The 18,322-nt window shown below is 42.6% G+C and overlaps 1 protein-coding gene across 3 annotated transcripts; it reads left to right on the top strand.

Annotated features, from left to right (window-relative positions):
• Positions 1-5,232: 5,232 nt before the first annotated feature.
• LOC102022294 (eukaryotic translation initiation factor 4B-like) lies at positions 5,233-17,750 on the top strand. Of its 3 annotated transcripts, none has more exons than XM_013503771.1 (8): positions 5,233-5,392; positions 5,527-5,620; positions 6,960-7,519; positions 9,688-9,783; positions 11,639-11,869; positions 12,967-12,989; positions 13,077-13,189; positions 15,353-17,750. In XM_013503771.1, exons 3-8 carry the CDS (start codon positions 7,103-7,105, stop codon positions 16,507-16,509), a joined length of 2,037 nt encoding a protein of 678 aa, XP_013359225.1. In that variant the 5' UTR covers positions 5,233-5,392; positions 5,527-5,620; positions 6,960-7,102; the 3' UTR covers positions 16,510-17,750. The 3 variants fall into 3 exon arrangements, with proteins under 3 accessions (XP_013359225.1, XP_005403371.1, XP_005403373.1); XM_005403314.2 differs by having other exon boundaries at positions 5,233-5,395; XM_005403316.2 differs by lacking the exon at positions 5,233-5,392 and adding an exon at positions 6,140-6,285 and having other exon boundaries at positions 5,402-5,620.
• Positions 17,751-18,322: the final 572 nt, after the last annotated feature.

Here is an 18,322-nt window from a genome sequence, read left to right as displayed (position 1 = left end):
GGGGTGGGCTTTTAAAGTTTATGACTGATTCATGGGTGTGAATGCTACCCTGCCCTGAGGCTGGTAGTTTGCATGCCAGTGTAAGGGAGGGAAAGAGGCTGCTTGCCTCCACTTTTCCCCTTTTGCTCTTGTTGCTTTTGCTATCTTCTGCCACCATGAACTGTTGCCCTCTGCCGTGGGCCACCCTGCCTTGGAGCCAGCCAAGCATGGACTGAAACCTCCACAGACTGTGAGCTAAATAAACCTTTCCTTCCTTAATTTTGGGTGTCAGGTATTTTGTCTCAGCAATGAGAGAAAAATAATAAAGACATAATCTGAACAACTAATTTGAAGACAGCAATGTACAATATAACAACCATTGTGGAATTCTTACCATCTTGTTTAGTTAAATCCTGTATCATTTCTAATGTTTTTATTCTTTAAAAAATAAAAAAATGAATTACAATATTCAGAACAGAGAAATGGTCAAAGGAAACTCCAACTTGATGACTGCTTTTATTTTTATAACTTACATGCAGTACTGTAATGTCTAACAGAACATAAAATTATAGTACTGTATACTACAATCATCAAAAATTGCAGTGCTGTATAAAAAAGGTATACTGTACAAAAAAGACATTGAGGTTTTATAAACAAGATGTACATAATTGTACAAAGAAAAGGATGGGTCATAAGTCAGAGCAGCAGGACATACGTCTGAACAGCATGTCTCAGTCATAACTCTGAACCATCATTAAGTAGGTAGGTCATTGAATGAGGAGAATATGTATATGCCTACATACCTTATACATTTCTAGTGTTTTTCCATTACTACTTTGTGTAGTGTTTTGGTGTTTTTTTGTTTGTTTGTTTGTTCGGGTTTTTTTTTTTTTGTCTTTTTTGAGACAAGGTCTTGCTATGCAGTTCAGGCTGACCTTGAGCTCACTTTGTAGCCCAGACTTGTGTTGAACTCACAATAATCCTCCTGCCTCAGCCTCCTAAGTGCTGGGATTACAGGCCTGCACCACCACGCCTGACGTTTGTGTAGTGTTAAACATGTTTTTTACATACCATTTTAATTTCTTTCTCATTTCTTGAACTACAGTCTTTGAGTTTTCATAGTGATTGCTTTGAGAATTACCACTAGCATATTACCTATTCTGGTTTGGATTCATACCAACTTAATTTCAATAATATATAAAAATTTCACTGCAGTATATTACCGACCTATCTCTCTTTCTTTGTGTAATTATTGTCATACAAATTATACCTCTATGCATTACATGGTCATTAATACAAATTTACAAAAGGAAGCATTGATGAAGAGTACAATTATACTGTCTTTCACTTTTACCTACATGGCATCCTTTCTTGGCACCCTTTATTTCTTTATGTGGATTCAGTCTCCTGCCTTTGTATCAGCCTGGAAAAAATTTAAATATATCTTATAAAACAGATTTTTTAGTGAGTCACTCAGGTTTATCAGGAAATGTCTTCATTCTTCCTTTTTAAGACAGTTTTAGTTTTTCTGAATGTAGATTTCTTGACAGAGAGTCGTTTTTAAAAATTTGAATTTGTAATTCAAGGATTCCTGATGTCCATAACTAGTATGAGGTCATCTGTCAATCATACCAATGGTCACTTGTATGTGAGCTTCTATTTTTTTCTTTTTTGCTTTCAAGTTTCTTTTTCTTTTGCTTATCTGATTATGGTATATCTAGGCATGGGTCTCTATGATTTTTATCTTATCTGAAAGTCATTCAGCTCCTTTGATGTGTAAATTAGTGTTGTATCTAAATTTGCAAAGTTTCAGCCACTACCCCTTCAAATATTCTCTTTCTTATGTTTTTCCTATTCCCCTGGGAGTCTCAGTTTGGCTATATTGTATTCACACATCCTTGAGCCTCTATTCATTTTTCTTTATTCTTTCTGCATATTTCTACTCTCTGTTTTTTTGTACTGAAGAATCTTAATTGACCTATTTTCCATTGCACAGATTCTTTCTGTTGCTTTTTTAGTTTTTCCATTGATTCCTCTAGTGAATTTTCATCTCACATGTTGCACTTTAAACCCTAGAGTGTTTACTTGAAAGGAGGACATTAACAAACCTAGATTTTGGCACAGGCTTGGCATGAAGCAACAAATGTTAGTTGCCTTTATACATATTATTGCTACCTGCTTCTGGGCTACTCAGGAAAATTATCTACCTTAAACTTTAGTTCATCCCTGGAACAGGCTCAAGGGAATCACTTACCCATATCACAGGAATTTGAAAAGCTATCTTTCATACTCTCATGAGAATTCTAAGACTTTCTTGAGGGATACACTTTGTTGTGTCCATCATTCTGCATACCAGTGAGTCTCAATTCCGACATTTTGTCCCTATCTTCCTATGTCCTTCCACCTACTTCTAAGTGGCACTGACTCTCTTGCCTTTGATCATCTGAAAGGTCTGTCCTCACAACTGCTTTCACACTTTGATGTTAACATATCTCCTCTCACCTTTCTTTCTCAGATGTCCATTTCTTCCATTTTCATATTCACCCAGTCAATCCAAGCCATCCATGTATCCTACAGGACAGAGGAAAGCAGCTCTCTGGAAACCAGGAATGACCGTGGGATCTGAAACATTCTAATAACACTTACCCTAGTAACCTGCACCTCTCCCAACATGCATGTACATACAATTACATATAATCCAGGGCACATCACCATGTAGCTGGCTCACAACTCATACCACACCACAGAGACACACAAGTGGGAATACATCTTTTAAGATGTGTGCTTACTAGAGCCAGGCAGATTTTCATTTAACATACTCATGATGCTGAAAAGATTTCTAGATCTGGGATCCATCAGTGAATATCAATGAGAATCTTTACCCTTATGGAACTTTCATCCTCACTGGGGAGGCACACAGAAATAACATAAATGAGTGAAATATACAGTGAAAAAGGCTCTGAGAAGAAAATAGGGGAATTTGCAGGGAGTTGCAAGGGAGAAAAAGACCCAGGTTTTAGCAGGTTCTGAGTGGAATGGTTGAGAAGGAAACCTGAAGGAGTCCAGGGAAGGTGCTCAGGGCTGGCTGAGACTGACTCTTCCCACAAGGGAAGACTCTAGAATCTCTTTTAGGAGATTCTAATGACCCATTCCCCACTCACATCTGTCCCGTGCATCTGAGACTCACAGGATCAGCCCAGGCTTATTTGTTGGAGGTGATACCTCCCTCCATGGGAGAGTTTCTGTTGTAGCCATAGCTTTGGAGACACGAATCTGAGTTCTGCTGTGATCTCATTGCTGTCTAAGGTCTGCTATTTACTGCGCATACTAGCTCTTCCTTCTTGCTTCAAGAAACAGGGGGAAGCTGTCACCACATGGACTATCTTGCTTTTGTTGTGCAGTTGTTTCTTGTTGGTAGTTGTAGTTTGTCTTCTTTCTTGCATTTGAATAGGAAATGATATTGATATTTGATAGGAAATATTTGGGATAAACTGGGCCAGAATTCAGAGTGATGTCTACATTAATGAAAGTCAGGAATATTTGGAAAGAGTAACCATGGGCTTAGGGACTGAAAAACTCACTCCTGCTCCAGGGTCTGTGTGCTGGTTTCTCAAGAGTCAGCCTTGCCTGTGCTGTGTGGGGTCTGCTCCCACCGGACCTGCCAAGACACAGTGAATTACTATGTGGAAAATGGTAGAAGGTTCTGTGAGCAGGCAGGAGGCCAGAGTGCCCAAAAGAGTCTCCTGTTTGGGGAGGAGAGGACTCTATTTCACTTTCTTGCCTCTAGCCTGAGCTGTTGGGCCAGAAGGGAGGGATGCTCTGAAGTCCGTGCTCCCGGCACTGCCTGTTGCCAGTCACTCACTGTGGGCAGCTATCAGAGTCATCACTGACCGCGGGCAAGCTTTCAGGGTCACCCAGACTAGCGGCCCAGGGATGGCCCTGGAGGACACCCAGAATCCAGATTTATCTTCTTTCTTCCATTATCTCCGGAGCCCTATACCAGCTCCTTAAAAGAAATGCATGTGGTAATTTCTTATACGAAAAGATTTGTGTATGTACCATAAACGCCTCCTCCACCTGAGGCTGTAATGTAACCTTGGCAGGTCCCGTGGGAGCAGACCCCACACAGCACAGGCCAGGTTGACTCTTGAGAAACCAGCACACAGGCCTCCTCCAACATCTATGGGGGATCCTTGTCCTGTGACAAGGTCTTTTTTCAAGTTGGCATTCTGCTTTTCCCCATTAAGAAGAATTGTGTGTTGGGTGATGCTATGGTTTGTGTCTGGATGTTCCCCCAAAGCCTCATGCAATCATGGGAGGCAGATTTTGGAGGCGGCTGAATCTAGAGTTTGTGACTAGCTCATTGTCTAGTGCTGGAGTTGAGAGTGTGAGTGTTATACTTGCTCTAAGGGGGGTAGCCTGCATACACCATAAGGGAGGAAAAGAGGCTTGCTTCTCCCCTCTTTGCTCTTGTTGCTTTTGCTGTTTTCCACCTCCAAGAACTGTTGCTCCTCTGTCATACCAGTTGGCCTTGGAGGCAGCTGATTATAGACTGAAACCTCCACAAACTGTGAGCCAAATAAATCCTTTCTGCTTTAACCTTGGGTATCAGATATTTGTCTCAGCAATGAGAGAAAAGTAACTATGACAGGTGGTAACAGTCTTTTTGGTATCCTTTAGCAACGGAGAGCCTAGGCTGAGGCATTCAGACTGTGACACCGAGTTCCACAGTCTTCTCTCCAGTGTGAAGATCAGAGCTATGGGTCCCAGGGTCACAGAGTCCTTTGGTAAGAGAACTCTGTGCTGGACCATTAGTGGCTCCTGTTTCCTGTGCTGAGTAGAGGACTCAGGCTACTGAAAAGTACCTGAGTCCCCCAGAAGGGCAACGAGGAGGAAAAGGAGACCCAGCACAGGACAGAGAGGAGTGAGAGGCTGGCTTGGAGGATGTTGTGACTCCAAGGAGCCCACGGGCTGCTTCCCCTTTCCACCCCATCAGAACTGTGAGAAAACCACAAGTCACCTAGAAGGAGCTAAAAATACACAGGTCAGGAGGCTTGTGGACTCCAGGAGGGTTGAGGACAGAAGAGAAAGATCTCTCATCAGAACTGTGAGCTGGCGCTCTGCAGGCCTCCTGTTCCTCCACAGCCTGTGCTGGTGTCACAAGGGAGTTTCCTGGGCTTTTATTTTGTCTTTTGTGCCTGCTGCTTTTGAAGAGGCTGTTTTGTTTTGTTTTTTGTTTTTTGTTTTTTTTTTTTTTTCTTTCGAAACAAGCTGAGTGGAGAGGAAATGAGCATTCTCACTGAGGTGGATCTAAGCCCCGCCTCCTGCAGTAGTTTCACTTCTCATTTCTCAGATCTGAGGTAACTGATTGCCTCAGCCCAGGAAGTGATGGCATCGTTTGAACTAGTGGCAGGTAGTGAGTGTCTTCCTGACAGGTCCACGGAGGGTCCTGTGGGTGGAGGATGGAGCAGGGCTGGGTGTCTGTGACAGTGTGGTGAGGACGGAGGGAGGGTTTCCTGACAGCACGGCACCTGCTCTTTACTTCAGGAAACGCCCGAGTATCAGCTCACAGCTTGCACCCTTCCTCTGCTGTGGCTTTCACCTAAAACCACACCACATCTCAGAAGAACCAGAATACAAGGTGAGTGAGGCCAAGTATGGTCATCAGAGGTTTTAAAGGAGAAGAGGCCCTGGTCTCCAGGAGGCCAGCACCAAGAGGACGGGGCTTTAGTGTACCGCTGGGGAAGTGACCAGCCAAGAACAGAGGCCTGTAGAAGAAATCCTGTGTGACTCTAAGGGACTGGTCATAGTTTTTGAGGAAAAGGATGTATTTGGTAATATTATTTGAATTCCAGTTTTTAAATCTAGGCACAAGGGGCTGGGGATTTAGCTCAGCGGCAAAAAGCGCCTGCCTGGCAAGCGCAAGGTCATGAGTTCGGTTCCCGGTACCGGAGAAAAACCAAAATAAATAAATAAATAAATAAATCTAGGCACAGACATTTCCCGAAAAAGACACCTTGCCTACTTTCCCCCATTCTGCACTCATCCTAGATAATCTCCCCAGGGTGGAGTGGAGTGCAGGGAGGACAGGGATGGGTTCAAAGAAGACATGGTATAGGAGACAAGGACATGAACTTGGCTCCTGGTCACTTCTCCACAGGGTCTGCTCATCAGGTCCTCAGGGGTGGACATGAAGGCGTCTAGCAGCAGGATCCCACAGAGACTTCTCCCCATCTTCTTTCCACCTTCCCTGTGCTCCGATCACCTGAGCTTCTCTTGGAAGAAGTTCTCAACCTGGAGAAGACAGTAGGCTCCCAAGTTCACCAAATTTCTATCCTGAGGAATAACTAGACCTCAAGTCCCACCTTTCTTCCTAGATCTCTTTGTAGTTTTCTTTCTTTCAACTTAAAGAGGGGGACAATAAACCAATTCTTTTGTATGCCTTGGTTACTGTTTTCATCCTCCTGGTTTGTTCTTCACTAGCACTCTCTGAACATTATCTCCTACAATCTATGTGGGCTAGGGGTCTAGATTAAGGTGGAATGCAGTTTGACTGTCTAAACAGAATCCTCCATAGATCCCACTATGGGCTGAGTGTTGTCACTGGGCATAAAGAGATAATTCTGGTGCTAATTGTTCTTGATGCTCATTAGAACGAGAAGGAGTTTCTCACTCCCTCACTGAGTTGTGGCTCTTGCTCCAGCGTCTATGGGGGATCCTGCTTGGCTTCTCCATCTCTCAGCACTGGCCCTAGGGGTCTCTGCACAGTGATGTAAGGTCCTGTGGCTGTGCCATCCTAGAAACACAGGAAGCTATTGGGCAGCTAATTATGGGTAGCAAGATGGAGAAACTGGATTTTAAATTTTATTAAATATTCACTGTTACATTTAAATGGCCACAAACAATAGTGGCTACAACATCAGATAACACAACTAGATGTTTATACACATTCTAAACTCTGCCTTACTTTATCCTTCCAGAAAGAGTTCTGTATGACTTGTGGAGGTGGTTGCAGCCAGCTCCTTGTACACAGGCTCGCATTAGCTCTCTTCCCAACCCTGTGGAAATTCTAGCTGCTTCATCTCCACAACAAGATCAATAGTGGAGGTTTTTGAGAAAAGTCATGGCTTCAACCACTGGCACCAACAAGATGAAAGAGATTGCTACCTGCTCCATCTGCCTGAACCTCATGATGCATCCAGTGAGCATCACCTGTGGACATAGCTACTGCCAGTTTTGTTTGAAGCTGTATTTTGAACAGATGCCCCAAAATCAGGGGGAGAAGATGTTTTTCTGTCCTCTATGTCGGGAACCTTTTCATAAAGATAGTCTGCGCTCCAACAGGCAACTGGAAAATCTCATTGAGGTTATACAGGAAATGGAGGAGAAAGAGGATGAGCTACTGTGTGAGGCCCATGGACAGCAGCTCCAGCTTTTCTGCGAAGATGACGGCCAGCTCATCTGCTGGCGCTGTGAGCGGGCACCGCAGCACCAAGGGCACAACACAGTGCTGGTGGAGGACGTGTGCCAGGACTACAAGGTAAGTGTGCACCAGGGCCTCAGCAAGGACCTGCACTGTGGTGCTTCCTAGACCTGAGCGTACTGGTCCCAAAGCCTAAAATGATGACCCTAAAGCATAGAGGTGGTATTCTTTTGAAAAATAGCTTGTGATGGATCCATATACGGGTCCACCACGACCTTCAACATGATGGTCACACTCCTGCCCCTATTCTCTGTGTTATGATAGACTTCTCTCTGTTCTGGCACATGTTCAACCAAACACCTGCCTGGGTTCTGCTTCACACTGTGTATACTGTGAGACACTATAGTGGGTGGGACTTAGTAAAAGAATCTGGAAAAGGAAGGAGTAGAGGATGCATGCTCTGTGGAGATTGTAAAGTCCAGTAGAAACACAGTTCAGCAAAGTGACAGCCTGGAACCCCAGATTTTGGTAGTGAGAGAGGTAGGAAAGGAAGGAGTGGTGCATCCCAGAGATGGTTCTGGAGGACACATACACTTAGCCTCTGTAGGGCATCCAGGCAGAAGGACCCACACATGCAAAAAGGCAAAGGCATGGGGATTCTGCTTTGCCTTGGCCAGGCTATGGGCCGTGTGCAGGAGACAGGCAGGTGGGGACTGGGAAAAGAAAGAGAGGGCCACAGGATCTGAGTCTCAGTTCCCAGTCTCAATCCTAGACCATAGTATCACCTGTCACAGGGGCATTTTCACTTGCAGAGTAAAGATTCACTGCCAATGAAAAAAATTACCCATGCAGTCTGAAAATAAAAGGCATATCCAGTTAGAATTCAAATGATCCTTTCAAGAAAGAGATCTAGAGGGCAGTTTCCAGCAAGATTCCTGAGTGGCCGACTTGGAAATGACAGATGTGGAAGATGAGTGGGAAACAGGGGTTCTGGAAGCTCCCAGGGAAGGAAGCTCTCAGGGAAGGAGCCAGCTTAGTCCTGCAGTACTGCTTCTGGGCCTGCTAGAGCTCATGAACTTATGCTCAGCATGGGCTCCTGGCTCTCTCCTTCATGATAAAGAGCTGGGAACCTATGAAGGCTCCAAGACCTTCCTAAGGTCACATCAGTCCTGACCCCTACTCCGTACATGTGGTGCTTCCTTAGATTCCATGGAGCTGCTCATGCATGTAACAGGGATGCTCTTGTTTGAGTTCCTCTCCCACCAAGTGGGGAAATGAGCAGATCACAGTCATGGTTGTCAGTCCCAGAGGCAGGCAGCTGAGGTTGAAAGCTTAGCTCTTCCATTTACTGGATGGACAATTTGGGGTAAGATATTGAATGTCTTCATGCTTTGGGTTCTCTATCTGTATATAGGAATAAAAGCATTGCCCTTTCTCCTTATCACAAATATCCTAGGGGTGTATGAACTTTAAGGACATTATAATGTGTAAAGCTTAGAACAGCATGAGGCATATACCCAGAGCAAGGCAGTTCTGCTAAATCAGGTTGAGCCCTTTCGTGAGAGTGCTAGAGAATTCATGAATGTCCTTGTAGGGTTTACAGGGGAAGAGCCACTACTTATGACAGTGAACAGCTGGTGTCTGCCTTAACTTGCTTTCAAGGAAAGCATGAGGTTGTTTTGAAAGATAACCTATAATTTGACATGGACACTAACTCCTTTTAAATTGACTTCATAATTCCATCTTCACAACACATCAGAACTCCCCTGCTGGTGTTACCTGTTCCTAAAAACTTCACCTGTCATCCTGGTCTTTTCTTTCTGACTCAGCCACAATACTCACAAAGTTCCAGGTGCTAAACATTGTGGAATTGGTTATTTTTGGTTTAACACCTTAATTTATAAGATTTTGTTTTGGATGATTATCATATCTGTTTGTAATTTTCCTTTGGCCTTAGTGTGGTAGGGTACATGGTATAGGACCTGCTCAGCATGGGATATCAGAATTGCAACCCCACTGCCTACCAGCTTTTCTCCCTAGAGTTATATAGCCTCTTTGGAGCCCCTTTTTGCACAATGTAGAAAGGATATAAAAAACATCACTAACTGTTTTGGGTTGATGTGGGGATCTATGTGTTGCTGCCCTTATATCACTCAGCAGTCTTCCTGGCAAATGTAAGAACTCAGTGAATATTCCCTATTATTTTACCACATTTTGGATGCTGCAAGTGGTGTCTCATGAAGAATAAAAGTGAATAGATTTTACTTACCCAATTTTTCCTTCAGGAAAAGCTAGAGCAAGCTGCCAGAAATTTGAATCAACTTCAAGAGGAGTGTAGGAATCAGAAGGAGCTCATAACAACCCAAATAACTGAATGGAAGGTAAGAATTTGATTCCTGGAACTTGAACTATTTTTCACTTTGGAGTTTAAGGACAGAGGATGATTGAAAAGGCAAAGCACAAAGATGGTTTATTCTCACTGCACCTAACCATATTCAGTAAACAGGCTCCCTCTTGGCTGGGATTCCTGAGGCCAATACAGGAAGCTAATTTGCATTATAAGGGTCACTATGGCTGTTGCTAGAACCTGTACTTTTGGGCCTGCAAACTAAATGCTTTCAGACCTCTTCTATGGCTCATGAGGCTTCACATTATCAGAGACGCATTCCTCTTTTGAAATATCTCTGAAATCCTTTAGCTGATAGTCCAGTCCACAGGCCCATTAGCCAGTCTGCTCTTTTCTGGGTCCTGTTTACCCTCTGCCTCTTCTGTGTGTAGAAGTTGATTTCTAGTTTCCAGAGGATCCTCTTATCTCCCTCATTTCTGATATCTTGGGCAGGGGGAAGACTTTGAGAATAGCTAACGCATGTGAAAAGCCCTTCAATCCAAGGGGTAAATATGTACCAAATTCCTAAACAAAATAAACATTCTAATCAATGGCCTTTTATCATGGTATAATTGTCATTGAAATTCTGCATTAATTTAGAAAGAATTCCAAGAAATTGTAGTTTTACATCTAGTCATATGAGAGCTGTGTCATTTATTTTGGTTGTCTCATACATAGGGATCATTAAAGTGACCCTGGGAAGGTGGATGAACACTTGCGCATTAACCATAACGTGAGGTGCCACAACTGCCCCTCTATACCTCTAAGATTCAAGAGGTGCTACCAGATAAATTTTACTAAAATTCACTTTTCTTGATATTCTTACCTAGCTTTTACTATAACATATTTCCTCAGACTCTAAGATACTTCTAGCATCACAAAGAAAAATTTGTTTTTACTCGTCCTTTATTCAATAAAAAAATTATCTGTACACTTACCCACTCTTCTCCTGTATGTGGCAACATAAAAAGACACTAATTCAATTCCATAAATAAATAACATAGTACTAATGTGCACTTTCCTCTTGTATTTGGCTGCATGAGGAATTTCATCAGGTGACTGCAGAGAAGTCAAAAATAGTCTCTAAAAATCTGAATGCCAGTAGTAACCTTACAACATTCTTCTTGCTCTAATGACTCACAGGAAATTTATGTATTTATTTATTTATTTTTGGTACTGGGAATCAAACTCAGGACCTTGCACTTGCCAGGCACTTATGCCACTGAGCTATATCCCCAGCCCAAATTTCTTTTTTAAATTTTTTTATTTTTTCGGTACTGGGAATCGAACTCAGGACCTTGTACTTGCCAGGCAGGTGCTTGTGCTGCTGAGCTATATCCCCGCCCTTCATGAGAAATTTATGTCAGTGTCTGATTACACTTTATTTTCTATGTGTGGAAAAATATAAACGAAACACACTTTGTCATTTTTATTATTTTAAGTATACAGTTCAGTGGCAGTAGGTACTTTCCCATTGTTATAAAAGTACTGCATAAACATGTCTAGAATTTTCATCTTCCAAAGTTAAACTCTGTCCCCAGAAACACTAACTCTCATTCTCCCTTTCTGCCACTACCTGCTAACTACCATCCTGCATTATTTTTCCATAAATTTAACTATTATACCTTCTAGATATACGTTTAATCTACAGTATTTACCCTCTTGTTCCTGGTTTGTATCTGCTAACAGAAAGACTTCAAGGTTAATCCTTGCAGGAAGGGGCAGATTTCTATTCTGTTTGCTGCTGGGTAGGACTCCATTGTATCTACACACCACATTTTGTTTATTTATTCATGCAGGTATGGAGACTTGGTTTGTTTATAGTTTTCATCATATTTTCTTGATTCTAGGATAAGATAGAGATTCAGAGACAAAAAATGGAGTCTGAATTTAAGAATTTCCACACTTTGCTGCATGAGGAGGAGAAGTCATATCTATGGAGGCTGAAGAAAGAAGAAGAGCAACTGTTGATGCGACTGAAGGAGAGGGAGGCCAACTTGGAGCAGAAGAGCGAGGAACTTAAGAGCTGCCGCTTGGAACTGGAGGCAAAACGTCAGAGCTCAGCCCAGAAACTGTTGCAGGTGAGGCTGGAGAAGGAAAGAATGATTCTGACACTGAGCAGTTAGAACAATGTCAGTAACCGTGGGGAAAGCGGTAAGACATGCTTTCACTACAATGTGGGCATTGGCGTGGGGACTTAGGTATCTTACACATCAGTACCGTCAGGAGAGCTCCCTTAGTCTATGGGGTACCTGTGTGTGAAATATGAAAACACACTTCCCCTGGCATGAGGTTCCATCCTTATTCTTGTAATCCCAGCTAGTGGGGAGGCTCAGGCAGCAGTATCACAAATGTGAAGCCATCCTGGGTGACTTGGTGAGACTCAGGATGAAATTAAAATTAAAAAAAATGAACTTGGGATGTTGGTTAGTGGTACAGTGCATGCCTAGAATGTAAGGAAACCAAGGTTCAATGACCAGCACTGAAAAAACAGCCTCTTCTAGTGAGTACAGAGTTGCTGCAAGGACCCCTAGATAGCTTTCGTCATCACTCCCCAGCACCCTTGTTTCATGTGCCCAGAAGCCAGGCTGTCAGCCTCTCCCATCAAATGTTGTGCCAAGTGCCAGATGACAACGGGGCAGCTCGACCTTTCCTCTGATTTGCTGGTAGAACCCTTACTTTAGAGATATTGTGGACTACATAAAGAACGCATTTCATGAAGATAAACAGCTGGAGCTATTAATTCTGAATCCAAGTAGTGGAAAAGGAGGTCACATTTTAGGTTGAAAAGATAGCATATTTATTACACCAATCTGTGACACTGGCTGCCACCATCTTGCTGGCCCACTCTCAGGAGCTATGTAGAGGATATTGGTAACAAGTGACCTCTAACCAGACTTGCCAAAGGGAAGCTGAGCAAATCTGGTTGTGTCTCCAGCAGCCACAGGCTGATGCAACTATAGCCACTGCTGTTCCCCAAAGGGTTCCCCCTGGAGATCACAATCTCCTGCGGAGTGGGCAGAGGCCAGGTGAGATCATTGCTCCTGAGTGCAGCAGTGTCTCAGGCTGGGTCCCTCTTTCCTTCTTTGGGTGGTATGTTTACAAACAGAGTCACTTATGCCACAGCCCATGGAATCCGGAGGCTAACTCGTTCACCTTTTGTTTTTGTTCTTTACAGGATGTGAAAGGCACCTTGAGCAGGTGAGTCCTGGATGAACACAGGAAGGGAGGGTCCAGGTGGGCAGAGTTGAATAGAGCAGACCACTGAGGAGTCTCTGCTTTTTCTAGGACTTGTGCAGTGAATCTGGAAGCGCCTGAAGTCTTTTCCTTGGAGATTCAGACTGTGTTTGGTGTTGATGAGCTTTACAAGAATATGAAGATGAAGTTAATACACCTTCAAGGTATGTGAATCAGGGGCTTTCTCAGTGCTGTGATGGGAGGGACCTTACGCAGGCTCAGGATTGTGTGATTATTTTCAGCATGGCTGCCTCACTTTCCCCATTTAGCAGGCTCTTGCTGAGTTTGTCCTGCATCCTGGTCATCTGAGGAGACCTTCAGTTCCTGCTCTGCTTTGCCACCCCGGGCAGCTCCGGGCACTGTTTTCCCTTCTGATGAATGAGTGTATTCTCAGTTCCCACTACACTGAGTTGTCCTGTATACTAGCTGCAATCACACGTGAACACTGTTAACAGTGTTCGACACAGGATGGAGTTAGATAGAGTTTGATGGACTTTCCTTGGGCTGGGGATATAGCTCAGTGGCACAAGCATCTGCCTGGCAAGCACAAGGTCCTGAGTTCGATTCCCACTACCAAAAAAAAAAAAAAAAAAAAAAAAAGATGGGCTTTCTTTGGCATAGGATGACTATTACATTCTGTGACTATTTCAAATTCTGACACCAGTGCAGAAAGGTAGATGAGTATAGTGGACCATGTTTCAAATAGTTTTAGAGACTTGACTCAGATAACACAGGTAAATGCTAGAACCTTGACAAAATTATGTTTTACTGTCCCGGTGGCTGGTCTTCCTCCTCCATTTATCAGTGCTTGCTTTATTTCTGTAATATTTCCTATAACTACAAAATGCAGTATCTGTTTTGCAAAATGAATGTTTATTTGGATTCATTTTCCTGCATAAGGAGACCTGAAATTAAAATGATTTCCTGGCTGTAGTAGCTATTTCTTGTTACCAAGAAAATGGCAAAATTTAGTATCTAGGAACAATTCAAGTATCTCACAGTCTTTGTGAGTCAAGAATCTCGGCTCAGCTTGGGGTGTCCTGTTTAGGGTCTCTGGAGGGTAGAGTGAAGGTGTGGCCAGGCTGTGTTCTTGTCTTGACTCCTGCCTGGGGAAGGTCCCTCCCATGCTCACTTAGGTTGCTGGCAGGATTCATTCCCCTTGGGTTGCAGTATGTGAGGCCCAGGCTTCCTGCTGGCTGTGGCTACAGGCTGCCCTCAGCTGCGGGGTCCTCTCATCAGCTCCTTGCTCAGTGGGCATACACACAACCAACTAGTTTCTTCAATGGGAGCCCAGGAAAAGGAGTCTCCATAGCAAATGTGCTTGCAAGATAGTGTATAAATAATGAATTGTAATCATAGGAGTTACAGTCCATCTTTTTTGTCATATTCTATCGGTCAGAAGCAATGCTCTGGCCCTGTCCACACTTAAAAGAAAGGAATTTCACAAGGTGTGGACACCAAGAGCCAGTGTCCAGGGATTGGCCCCTTGAGATGTCTGCCACAGAAGACTCATCTGAACTTTATCCATGTGAAGTTATTTGCAGTCCTATGTATTCCATGTACTTTAAATAGAGGTTTTGCTACAGAAATAGTGGTGTAGTTAACTTGATATATATATATATATATACATATATATATATAATTATGTGTACTATACAGATTAGATATCTCAGTTTGAAGCTAACTTGCTAATTGTTGTTGTGCTGTATTGTTGCCAGGTAAGGGCTGTTTTCTCAGAGTAGTGAACATAAATTTAACCCACTGGAGAGGGAGTGATCCTGACATTATAAAAGTGGGTAAAAACGCTTAGCTGCCACCTACATAGTCTTATGTGCATTGTGATCATATTTATGATGGTGAAGACAGTTCCTCGTAGGTGAAGAAAGTTTTTTTACACATCAGTCCTGCTCATGTAGAAAGTGATTTCATATATTTTATTAAAGTTCTGTAAACATATTCTTGTTCCTTTATTGTATGTGGTATTTTATCAGCTCTGTATGTTTGCTTCACAGCTTGATTTTGCCCAGTTGGTAATGAAACTATGACTCCAGGTTTTTAATTTATAGACAGGGAGAGAGAAAACATATCTCAAATAATATATAATATATAGAGAACTAAGCACTCATTTACATATACAATACACAGAAATGCATATTTTTGATATAATGCATTTTATTTGTATTATAAATAATATAATATAGGTTAATATATAAAAGATTGGCTCTTAATAAAATATAGACATATGTAACAGGTATAACATATATGTTGCATTATAAACATATATTTGTAATGTAACCTTTGTGTTCTCTTTCCTTCTCTTAACATAGAGGCCTCATCAGAAAAGAATAAGAAGCAGGAAACTATCTCCCTAACAGACTTCCTGAATGACAGTGGAGGCACTGATAGAGGAAGCAGCCATGGCCTCAAATCAATCAGCTGGGCTGAGGAAACAGAAGATCTGGAAGAAGATGTCTCAACCAGATGGCACAGTGGTGATGAGGCTGTGGATGGGGCTCCCAGAACCAACCACTCTGCCCTTGCCACTGCTCAGAAACCCAACGTCGACTGGAGCCATCTTCCCAAGTCTCCACCCTACACTGCTTTTCTTGGGAACCTGCCCAATGATCTGACAGAAGAGTCCCTTAAAAACTTCTTTAAAGGGTTAAATATCAGGGCTGTGAATTTACCACGTGACCCTTGCAATCCAAAAAGGTTGAAAGGTTTCAGTTATGTTGAGTTTGAGGACTTGGATTCTCTGCTCAGTGCCCTGAATCTCAATAAACAGTGTCTAGGCAAAAGGATCATTCGAGTTGTCTTAGCTAATCAAGCACACCAGGATAGAAAACGAGAACCTGACAAAACAGACACGGACTGGAGGGCCCGTCCTGCGACAGACAACACGGATGATGACAATCTACCAAGAAGAGATGATGTGAGCTTTGGAAGCAAGTACCATGACTGTTATGATTCAGATGGTGATAGGTATCAGAATGGCCTATCCAGAACTATGAATCTATTTGGGAACCGATATCACTATGGTCACCGAGACAGCAGGAGCTGTGATAGAGACAATGAGTCCAGAATATTCAATAGCAGAAAAGCATTTGGTAGTGGGCACCATAGCAATGATTACTGCAGAGAAGATGGGGACCGCTGTGATGGTCGACAAGACAATGGGCCATGGAGCTCCAGAGATGATTACTCTAGAGACAGCTCTTGGCGTAATTATAGGGGTCTGCCCCACAGACCCAGATGCAGTCTGAAACCTCAGAGCAGTTCTAAGGCAGATGATTCCTCCACTAGTCCCTCCCAGCCCAGTCGCACACTTTCCATCTTTGGAGGTGCAAAACCTGTTGACACAGCTGCTAGGGAAAGAGAAGTGGAGGAAAAGCAGTGGAAGGAGCAGGAGAAATCATGGCGTGGGCTAGATAAACCAAAACAGCGATCAAACTGGCAAAGTGAAGAGACTAAGGTACAGGAATAGTCAAGGAAAGAAAGGGCCCAAGGAAAATGGAGTTTCTAGAAAAGAAGTCTCTAGAAAACAGTCAAGGAAAGAAAAGTTCTATTGCAGACTGGAACCATAGCCCCACCTGGCAAAAATACGTAAAGGAGAAAAAGGAGTCTTTAAAAAATGGAATACTCAAAAAGGTGGAAAATTGTTACTCTCCAGTTTCTAACCTTTCCAAACATGATCAGCTTCCAAAGGTAATGCCAGCCTCTCCACCAGAGGAGAACGGGTGGTAGAGCAACCCTCCTGCTCTGTCCCAGAGCTCCGACAGAAATTCCTAGACATAGTGGTGGCTGAAGTAGCTCCAACTCAGCCATCTGAAGAAAGACCAGCAAGGAAAGATGAAAATAAAACAGATAGGATGTATGCGTGTCTAAAAAGGCCAGCTGGGCACTACTGTCATGATGTAGGAGACAGAAAAAAAAGAAAGCAAGAAAGAAAAAAGAAAGACCCCCTACAAGGAGTCAGATAGGAAGGATGACAAAGAAAATCAAGGTTCTAGATCTGTACCTGCACAAAGGAAACTCAAAGAAAACCCAACCTCCAAGTTCAGTTCTGCAAGCAGGACAGCTGCTCATTGGGTAGTGAAGATGAAAATGAGGGAGAAGACTACAGCATAGACCTCTCCATCTTCTCCATTCTGCTAATTGCTTTTCACCCTGAACATCCAAGGATAAACCAAACCTCCATCTGGACAGGACAAAATAAAACTTACCGTCTCCTGAGGACCATTCTTAATATCTTATTCAAAAAAAAAAAATTCTTTTACATAATTCTGCAGCCTTTAAAGTATTGAAGTAAAGAGAGAATCACCAGTGGCGGGGGAGAGAGAGAACAGCTTTACTTTTTCAGATTTTTTTTATTAGTATACGTCTATAGTATGTGATGTTTACATTCATTATGCGGAGTTGGTACATGTGCACATCCTAATTCTTTTTCTCAACCCTATCCCTTTTCTCCCTCACCTTTTCCTCTATCTCTTGAGGCCTTCCTTTTTTTTTTAAATTGTGGTGTGTTCTTGTGAAATCATGCCATTGTCTGTGTGATTAATACCTAGGGGCCTCCGTTTATCAGAAATCATAATGACATAATGAGATGTAACATTTGAATTGGTTGGGCAGTAGGGGAGATGTAAACAATGAAGAAGTAAGGTTTCTACATTTTATTTCTTACCCTATTGTGGCACAGATGAATTAAACAAACACTATCTGAATATATTTCCTAGTCGTGAAAAACTTGATTTCATGTCTCAAATTGTTTCAATTTCTAGAAGGCCATCAATCCTTTGTCTTATTTTTATTGAGTTTTGGGGATAAGCCTACAGAAAATTCCTTTTTTTTTTTTTTTTTACCCTGGAGGGTAGTTGGGAGTCTATACACCACTAATAAATAACACCACCTAGGGACCAAAATAATTGGGGGAATTGGGATTGGAAAGACACGTTGGGGAGGTGGTAGATTATTTTGTACCAGGTACTAGGAGAAAAAGGTGTGACCTATAGTAAACGCGTAAATGATTATTTCCTGGAGCACAAAGCATGGAAAGGTGATGGGAATTCCCAGTCTTGGTTTCCTCTCTAACAATGTCCTATCTGAAAATTTAAATATATTTACATTCTGTTGAAATCTTGAAGCTTTAAAAATTCAGACTCATGTCATATCATCATCTTCATACTACCCCACTCCAAGTAACAGTCTAGGTAAATTACAAACTTGATTTTTTAGCCATTTTCTATCTCAGTCACTGGATGTTGTGACTCAAAAATCACTGTTTTTCTCAAGTAAACCAA

This window comes from Chinchilla lanigera, unplaced genomic scaffold (genome assembly GCF_000276665.1).
Source record: "Chinchilla lanigera isolate Chin_1 unplaced genomic scaffold, ChiLan1.0 scaffold00082, whole genome shotgun sequence".
NCBI classification, from domain to species: Eukaryota; Metazoa; Chordata; class Mammalia; order Rodentia; family Chinchillidae; genus Chinchilla; species Chinchilla lanigera.
Note: the sequence above shows the minus strand (reverse complement) of the source record. Positions and strands in the feature narration are given on the sequence as shown.

Coding starts and splice junctions, on each gene's coding strand:
- LOC102022294 (XM_013503771.1), top strand. CDS start 7,103: ATGGCTTCAACCACTGGCACCAACAAGATGAAAGAGATTGCTACCTGC. Junction 12,990..13,076: donor GTGAAAGGCACCTTGAGCAG/GTGAGTCCTGGA, acceptor TGCTTTTTCTAG/GACTTGTGCAGTGAATCTGG. Junction 13,190..15,352: donor GAAGTTAATACACCTTCAAG/GTATGTGAATCA, acceptor CTCTTAACATAG/AGGCCTCATCAGAAAAGAAT.